We start from the raw sequence: 9,655 nt of genomic DNA on the forward strand, positions 1-9,655 counted from the left end.
ACTTCACAACGGCTGGGCTGTTTGGCCTGAAACTTTGCATAGTGGTAGTTTCTAATTGATTATATTTTCCATGTAAATTTGGTCATGTGTTTTAAATATGGATTTTGTGTGAACATCGACTTTTCCCTGAGGTATGACTTTAATGTCGCTCATCCCATTACTGTCATATCCATCCATGGCCATCGACTTCCACTACCTCCAATCTCTCTGGACTACCTCCGCTCCTTCTTCACTAACCTTGGAGCTCCCATATTCCGCAATCACCTCCGCTTCCCTCGATGGTCACCACCCCCTCTTTTCAATATATTACCTACGCCTCCCTAAGTACGGAGCCCTGAAGGCTTCTGGACAGCTCCGACATCCACCAGTGCACCCCGCCTCCACTGGGCAATACATTTGCTTGCCCTGCAAGCCCTCCTTCAGGCCTATCCCTCCTTTCCGTTTCTGGGTTATCACCTACCATTCCGCTAACCCCATAACCTGACTTGTCAGTAATATTCAACCAGCTAATGTTTAACCCCGTTAGCTCTGCTCCACTCGGCCCCATCGATTACAGGCCTGCCCCTGCTGTAACTATATATACTTGACTTGTAAATAGGTTACACCTCAGTAATAAAATCAACTAGAGTTGACCCCCTTTAGTTCTGGTTGCCAGTTAGTAAGTTAGGGCATGGACGTGTTACTTGGCACAGCGCTCCTGGCATAAGTCGCTGAGGCCAAAGCCCTCTGCCATGGAGACATTCCTTCGTCTCGATCTGGTCTCTGACAATTACTAAATATCTCATTGATGCGTGAATCTTTTATTATGAAAATTTGCGTGGATTAAGAATAGATCCCTTCCTTTCTAATGGACTATAAAACTCGTCTCAGTCGTTACTGGTTGTTCTTCGTGCTTTCCTTTTGAACATTGTCCTCGTTTCCTGCAAATTTTGGCCATTTCTCCATCATCTATCAGTAGTTTTCCCTGAAATTACCTTCTATCTGAGAGGCATCTACATAAACACAACTTTGAGTTTTTCATTGGTTCTTATGGAATCCTTGTTCTGTGGTACTTCCAGCTTCAGCTATGTTGTAATGGGTCTATCACCACTAGACTCGAGCCAGAAGAGAGGGGTGTCAGGGACCGACCCGGGGTCAAGAGCATCCGGGTATATTGCCCAGGGCTGAGGGCCCAGTAGGGTGCGGTGCGGGCATCCATAACAACGGGCCTGAAGCAGGCAAGGGTCTGTGGCCACTTAGACTAAAGTGGGAAGTGTGAGAAGAAGGTTGCTTCTCAGTTCCCACTTAGGCTGTGTTTATGTACATGCAGTTGGAGGTCACGTGGGGAGCGCCACGTCATCTATGCGCACAGCCGTGTCTGCCTGGGTATCTCCATAAGAGGTCTCAGGTGCGTCTGGTGTGTAGGGCATCACCTGGTGTGTCCGGGTCTGGGCGTGTTGCACAGCCTGGTCAATGGTACATCGAGCAAGGAAGTCATCTGTGTAGTAGAAAAGGAAAGAAGGAGAAAGAAAGGAAAGAAGAAGGAGAAAGAAAAGGGAAAGGGAGAAGGAGAGAAAGGAGGAGGGAGGATGGGGGCAGCGGGTGAGGATAGTGGGATCGGGTGGGGTCGGACTGGGTGGAGTGGGGTCAGGCGGGTGTGCCCTGACAAGGGGAACATCAGGCTCTAGTGACTGGAAATGGAATCAGAAAAATCAGGAAAGATAGGAAATATGTGGGAGGGAACATTGGCTAAGGGTGGTAGAATCGCAGGATTTGGCTTGTTTATGATACACCAGCAAATCCCTGTTACAACATGTGTGGGCATGGGAAAGTAGTTTCCGTGGAGGTTTTCTGGTTGATTTTATAGTCAAATCTTACTCGATTGACCTACATAGTTCTTTGTTTGATATTCGCTATAAATTCTCCCGGGCATTCCGTCTTGTTGATGCTAAGCTTGAAGCATTTTTATTAATTTTTTATCTTCCTATTTGCTGCATGTAGTTGTAATAATTTGTAATAATTCATGAAAATTTGTTAAAATTCAGGTTCTTCTATCTTCTCATTTCTACTTGTCATATGGGGGTGTTCGTGATTTTTCTGGCATATTTCCATAACGAGTTTTCATAGGGTGACCGTTATTTCTCCTACACCAGCTTGTTACTTTTATAATTGAGAACACCAATATCCACCTGAAGCTCTTTGGGGACTCAACAAAGGTGGCCACTTCCAAAGATAGGCCCAAGGTATGTGAAAATTTGCCTTTCCCCCACTCCTCTATGCACTGACAAGGCCCATAATAATAAATAAGGTATCTAATCATCATACTAAGAAGTTCTATCATGAGCAAATTGCAGTGGCAATTTGGGATGTAGAGGGTGAACCTGAGCGTGAATTCTATCGGAATAACAAGCCCAAGTACACCCAAGCAATCAATTCCCACATTGACAAGTATGTCTACTGTACAACCTCATCTGCATCCCATTCTCATATTGCCTTGTCTTCATAAGGATTATAAAAAGCATGCTAGAACTCTCAGTCAAACCGGGATTGGCCTCGATAAACATGAGATCACCCTAGGTTTGGAAATAATAATCAAATTGGTGAGCTACACTTTCAGTTATCTTTTCCAGTATTTTATCTTGTGAACATAGATGCCATTCTGGAGGAATTCCCATGGTGGCATGATCTGAACCCAATTTGGTGTGTGTGCTAACCACAAGCAACTCCACTGCAGATGGTCAGGAGCTGGCAACTCAGTTAGATGAGTTACTTGAAAATAATCAAAAAGGTGGAGTCATGGGAGAGGAGGGTGATTCTGAGGATAGGTCCCCACTTCTGGTATGCATGGTTTATTACTCATGTGCTCATTTATTCAAATGTGTTACATAGGAACCACCTCTCGAGACCAGTGGTGACTCTACCCCACTATTTGGTTCATCACAACTGCCATCTTCACCGCTTAACCTGTTCATGGATTTAGATGAACCTAAACCCACATTATCCCAGCCACTACATCAAGCATGTTAATGCCATCCTCTCAAGTTGCTAGTGTTGATGTGGCAGCCCGATGCCACATGAGGACAAAGGGGAGGCAGAGCTGCAGGCAAAGCGTTGCTGTGTGGCAAACCCTTAGTCGCACAAAGCATCGGAGGCGCTAGTTTCACCATTGTTATCCGCTTTGTTGTATAGTTAGATAGACATAAAAGGGCGAGGATTACCTGAGTGCGATGCTCAACCCCGTTTGACATCGCGCTCTAGGTAAGTCCTCAACCTTACAGATTGTACATAGTTTACATCTTGCCTAACATCTAAACCCTGTTTGACATCGCGCTCTAGACACTGTGCTCTAGTCTTCCTCCCACTGATTTACAGCTAGGGCCAATGCACCATCATCAACCCTAAGTAAATCAGCATCTATTCAACACTCACAAAAAGGAAAACAGTGTGATCTTTTATCTAACTTTCATGAGCAGACTCACTTTGAGATCTCACAAGCACACCGAGAGTCGGAGCAATTGCATGAGTGGCTATTGACCAGGGAACAGCAGAAGACTCTGCAGGCTACCCATAAGCACCAGCAGGAGATGCTAAACTTGGAAGTTTGCAAATTGGAATTGGAACTACAGTTGACCTCCCATGCAACCCATAACAAGGGCTGCCTGATGTGACAGGTTTGAATGGGGTGGATGGAAATTTCAGCAATGGTCTATAATCACCTTGTATACATGTGACATGCCTTATTAATACAATTCATTGAATAAGGCCTCCTGAATTAGATGGTGCTTCCATTGCCCCTCTGACTCACCTGCAACATGCTGTTGCTGGCCATTCCAATTGTTCTCATCTAACCCATCATCCAGGTTCTCATGTCCATCCAATCCCAAAAATCATCTTCCTTGTCTGCTAGCTCATACTGAGTGGCTATGGAATGAACAATAAGACAAACTCGGACCCATGCAAGAGCTAATGTAAGATCTCTCTCTTGCAGTTGATCTGCTGCCGGAGCCCTTTCAGAGACTGAAACCTGCCTTTGAGGAAGCCAACAGCATGCTCAGAACAGATGCGGACCTAGCATTCAGAGTTGTAACTGGAAAAGTAGTTAAACTTCAGAATCTCACTTACCCATGATAGGTGATAGTTGAATCAACAGTTCTCAGCAACCAGTGAAAGTGGTGCTTTGTATGGTACAATGCACTATGGTGCAAGGCCATAGGCACTGTCAGCCCACAACCATTTGCTGTTGTGGAGAAGCTGATCATGTTCCTTCACCACATGTGACTCATGAAAAGCCGTAGCATCAAGCATACTGCCAGGGGGCCCAAGGACATAATCAATGATCTGGAGGTTGGGAAGAGTGACAAGCTAGCAAAATATACTCAATAAATAAAATAAAAGTTCATCAAGACAGTTACCATAAAACTAAGGGAATAGTTGGACTTCCGGTCAAAAAATTGCTCACCATAATGGCCAAGCTTCGATGCTAGGGGAATCAGTGTCCCATCCACCATACAATATCCAGGTCACCAGGCATGGCATGATACACTTTCCACCCAATCTGATGCTTCATGCTGCTCTTGAGCAGTTGGCCATCGGATAGCTTGATTATGGAGGGGAAGGAATGCATGGATGATGTGGTGAGTTGCATTGACAACAGCACCCTCACTGCAGCCAGCCCACTGTGCAACTTTCCTGACAGATGCAGCATTTCCAAAGTGGCCAAAGTGGCAAAGTGCAATGGCCAGCTGGTGGGAGACAGGGAGTGAAGGAGCATTTGTCTCTGGGTGAAAAATTGGATGGTCTTCAATCAAGGAGAGGAGAGTGTGAAACGTGTGTGGTGATACTTGGAGGTTGTGATGGAAGTGGGTGGAGTCATTAAGTCTGAAGCATTTGAGGACAAGGCCTGAGCTTGCCTTTTCTCAAAGGTGGGTCCGGGCATCTTTTCTTATTCGCCTGGATTGTTTGGGCAGTGTGATTGTGTATTATTGCATCGTGTGCTGCCATTAGGTTTTCCTTTGCCTTTTGAGTGAAGTCGTTCACTCCCGGGTAGTCTGAGGGTGGTGCTGTTAGGCACATCTTTGGCATGTGGCCATAGATTAATTCGAACAGGGCAAATCCTGTTGATGCATTTGAGCTTGCATTGATTGCAAATTCTGCCATCAACAGCTTCACTGCCCAGTCGCGTTGATCTGGTCTGACCATCGTGTGTAGTATCTGTACTCCTTTTTGTATCATTCTTTCTGCTTGGCCATCACCTTGTGGATGGAATGCAGTTGTGAATTTCAACTGCACACCGAGTATTTGGTGTAGTTCGCACCAAAATTTTGATGTGAATTTTGAGTCTTGATCTGATATGATCGAGTGTGGTAGACCATGAAGTCTTACAACTTCGCAAAGGAATACGAACGCTAGTTCTAATGCATTTGTTGTTGTTTTTATCGGAATCAGGTGGATGTTGGATGTCAACCTGCAGATGATTACCCAGAGGTAATCATATCCCAAGCTTGTTGGGAATGGACCTGTGAAGTCCATGGCTATTGATGACCACAGTGTTTCTGGGTCAGGAGTGGGTGAAGCAGTCTGGGATTTCTCCTGGTGCATTTCTTTGTTGTCTGACAAGTTCTGCAAGACCTGCAGAACTTGTGGGTGTCCTTCCTCATCGACTTCCACCAGAAATATCAATGGGGAGTTTCCACTGTTTTCTTGGACCCTAGGTGTCCAAGTGTGTTGTGGATGTTTTTGAGGATTATTCCTCGAATGGACTTCCTTTTGTAGTTCCCTTTCGGGATTACTATTTGGGTTGTCTGTCATATCCATCCCCAGCCATCGACTTCCACTCCCTCCGATCCCTCCGGACTACCTCCACTCCTTCTTCACTAACCTCAGAGCTCCCATATTCCGCAATCACCTCGGTATCCCTTGATGGTCACCACCCCCTCTTTTCAATTTATTACCTACGCCTCCCTAAGTATGGAGCCCCGAAGGCTTCCGGACAGCTCCAATGTCTGCTAGCGCACTCCCACCTCCACTGGGCAATACACTCGCTTGCCCTGCAAGTCCACCTTTGGGCCTATCCCTCCTTTCCATTTCTGGGTTATCGCCTACCATTCCATTAACCCCGTAACCCAACTTGTCGGTAATATTCAATCAGCTAATGTTTAACCCTGTTAGCTCCACTCCACTCAGCTCTGCCATTTGCAGGCCCACCCTCGTTGTAACTATATATACTCAACTTGTACATAGGTTACACCTCAGTAATAAAATCGACGAGAGTCTATCCCCCTTCAGTTCTGGTTGCCAGTTTAGTAAGTTAGGGCACGGACATGTTACTTGGCACAGCGCTCCTGGCATAAGTCGCTGAGGCTGAAGCCCTCCACCATGGAGACATTCCTTCATCTCGACCTGGTCTCTGACACAGACATCCCTATGGGCTTCTTAGGTGGCTGAAGCATAAATGGGTTGTTATTAAAATGAAAAGTTAAACTAGCCTGAAGCAGAAATGAGAAGAAGGCTGCTTCTTTGGTTCTGCTTCAGCTCAGTTTATATACAGGTGAAAATGGGTCATATGGGGGTGCCATATCAGCCTCAGATAGAGCCAAGCTATTGCAGGCAGTTCTGTGGGTGATCCTGAGTATTAGAAAGGAAAGGTACAAGTAAGGATGTGTGGCATGTCTGGTGGCATGGTACCTGTGCAGGGTGCCTGGCATCAGACGTGTCCCTGCTACAGGTGTGAGGAAAGGGGAGTCATCCATATAAAGAAAGAAAGAAGGAAGAGAGAGAGGGGAGTGGCATGCCCTGACATCACCCCCCCCCCCCTAAGCCACTTCACCTTGACGTGGCTAGGGAGTTCTCTCGCTCTCTCCCCAGGGCACCCTGGTGCACTCTGTAGCACTCCTCGATCCAGTCATGCACATTGGCCAGGTTATTGTCATATCCATACAATCCTGACTCCGGGCTCCTGGAACTCCGAAACTGACTCTGGAGCCCTACTTCTTCCCTTCCATCACCTTCTCCTTGCCAACTCCCAAGAGGTTATCCCACCTCCAGCTCCGACACCACCTTCGGTTCAACTCTGGAACATTCTGGGTCCGACCTCAACCTTGACACCTTCCAGATGAGCACACAACACCTATGCCCCCAACTCCGGACCTCTGCTCCGGAATCCCGTTCACATCTCCATCTCCGGAACTTTCGGTTTTAGCTCCAACCTTGGACTTTGACCCCACCTCCACTTATAGTTAGCCCATTCCATTTATTTACCTTTGCCAATATTCTGGAGTTTAACTTCCGAGTTTGGACTTTCCGGACTTACTTCAGACCTTGCAACTATTGCATTGTCCCATTCAATTCCACTATGCTCCCTCATTCCTATTTGGGCTGCTGCTTCCCTTCTATTCAGTCAGCTAGCCATTCCCCACTCCCTTCCTCCTTCCTTCCTCCTTGGGCCTTGGCCCTTCACTCCTCCTTTGGGAAACACCATTGAGTCAGACCCTTGACCCTTGGTGTTGTTCCTCCTTCCAGCTCCCTTTGTCTCCTTTCCCTTTCCTTTTGATTCTGGACCCCTCCTTATATACAATGTGCCTAGTAAATTGTAACCTCAGTCCGAAATCGACTTGATTCCCCCCTAAGAGACTTCCCCTCTGCTAGATCCGAATAGGGACCCCCAGGACAACCAGCAATGGCACAGTGCTCCACCTGAGTCGCTGAGGCCAAGGTCCTTCCACACTAAGTCTCTGATTCCACTCCGGAGTCATCTGAATCCACCCAATCTAACAGTTATCACATGGGAGCCACTCATTCTTAGAGTTTGGCCAGCCTGTAAACTTCACCAAATTGTCAGGGATTGCTCATCAAGTATCACCCAAAAACCTAGTTGTAGACAAAGCTGAGGTTCCAACCCTCAGCGGCACATAGAGCTATATACATGAGTGATATCAATCAATTAGGAGAGACAGGATCAAAGGAACTAAACAATGATCCAATAGGAAACAAAGTGAATAGAAACGAAGGAACACTTGGATTGAAGGGGCAGAGTCGGATCAGGAAGAAGGTGGGGGGTTTACAATATATGAGGGCCAATGTGGCTACATGCAGTAAGATAGTCTTATGCGATATCAATTAGGGTAACAGAGAATCACTTCTGCTATGTCCCCTGACACAAATACCAGGGCTTCTTGTGGCACCAGCAGGAGTCAAGGACCTTCTTGGACTTCGTACTCTCCTCCATCTACAATCTTGGGGCCTGGGTTGGTGGGTTGTTCAGCGATCTTGTCTGGGCGATAGTGTTAGAGATGGCAGTCTTGGACAGTTCCAGAGTGGAAATGGAGACTTAATGAGGAGGGACCTTGGCCTCAGCAACTCAAGCAGAGTGCTGTGCCATTGCTGTTTGTCTTGTTTGTCCTTAATTTCAGACATAGCAAGAGTTAAGTCTCTAGGGGGCATCCAAGTTGGTTGAAGTCAATTTCTAGTCAATTACTGACTGAGGAGCAAACAAGTATGTACATCATCTATATAAAGGGGAGATGGGAGTATGAGAAATGAAGGGGGTCTGAAATGGAACAAAGGTGTCTGAACAGAGACAAAGGGAAATATGGGTTGGGAACTACACTGAGGGTCAAGGGTTAGACTCTATAGTGCATCTGAAAGGAGGTAGGGAGGGCAAGGGCCCAGAGGGGCAGGAGGACAAGAGGAAGTGGGGTGGATGACCAACTGGCTAAATGGAAAGAAGCAGTTGTCTAAATAAGGGTGAGGTGTCAGAGACCAGATCCAGGATGAATGATGACATCCCTGTAATGGAGGTCTTTGGCCTCAGCCACTTATACCGGGAGCGCTGTGCCTAGTAACATGTCAGTGCCCTAATTTACTGACTGAGAGGGAACTCTAGAAGAGGGGGAAACTCTAGTTGATTTTATCACTGAGGTGTAATGTATCTACAAGTTATGTATATATATAGTGTCAGGATCCGGACCCCAACTGGGAGTGGCTGGAGGGCAAGGCCGGGTGTGGAAGCCAGGGTACTCTCCCCAGCTGCTAACTCCTTGAAGTCGCTGAGGGGACTAGCCTCAGCCTTCACAGGGAATGAGCTGAGAAGAAGGGTAAGCTTCTCAGCCCCTTGTGAGGCCGACACAAAAGGACCCTAGGAACTATACAGTTCCCGCTTGCTGCTGACTTTCCATAATGGGTGCGACCCGTGGGAAAGTTCTGGGTGCCCAGAATGTTCCCACGGTCACGTGTCCTAGGCGAGTTACTCTCCCAGAAAGTTCCTGTGGCTGTGGCTGTGCATTTCTGGGCAAGTCGCTTGCCCAGAACATTCCCATGGGTCCGCACATGCACATCATTGTGTGAGACAGTGGGGGAAGGACAGGGGGAATGGGGGAATGTGGGGAGAGGGTGGTTAGGGAAAGGGTGAGGGTGTCTGAGGGTGAGTGGGGTCAAGGGCTGTGCCCTGACATATACTTACAAGGGGAGTCTAGAAGGTGGGCCTGTAAATGGCAGGGGCTGGCAGAGCAGAGCTAACAGAGTTACAGGCTAGCCAACTGAATATTACCGATGAGTCAGGTAACAGGGTTTAACGAAGTGACAGGTTATAACCCAGAAGTAGAAAGTAGGGATCATGTCATGACTGACAAATCCCAGGGCTCTGTCAGTGGCGAATCAATGCCGACAGGCGATTTCCTCC

The 9,655-nt window shown here is 47.1% G+C and overlaps 1 protein-coding gene across 1 annotated transcript; it reads left to right on the forward strand.

Moving 5' to 3' along the window:
- Positions 1-2,429: 2,429 nt before the first annotated feature.
- EI90DRAFT_3133956 (uncharacterized protein) lies at positions 2,430-3,006 on the forward strand (the record flags this gene model as incomplete). The annotated part of the gene is made up of 4 exons (XM_039064614.1): positions 2,430-2,556; positions 2,610-2,679; positions 2,700-2,817; positions 2,869-3,006. The coding sequence occupies 4 exons, from the start codon at positions 2,430-2,432 to the stop codon at positions 3,004-3,006; spliced, it is 453 nt and encodes a 150-aa protein (XP_038909450.1).
- Between the last annotated feature and the right edge of the window lie 6,649 nt (positions 3,007-9,655).

Source organism: Cantharellus anzutake, assembly GCF_015039405.1.
Source record: "Cantharellus anzutake strain C23 chromosome Unknown EI90scaffold_110, whole genome shotgun sequence".
NCBI classification, from domain to species: domain Eukaryota; kingdom Fungi; phylum Basidiomycota; class Agaricomycetes; order Cantharellales; family Hydnaceae; genus Cantharellus; species Cantharellus anzutake.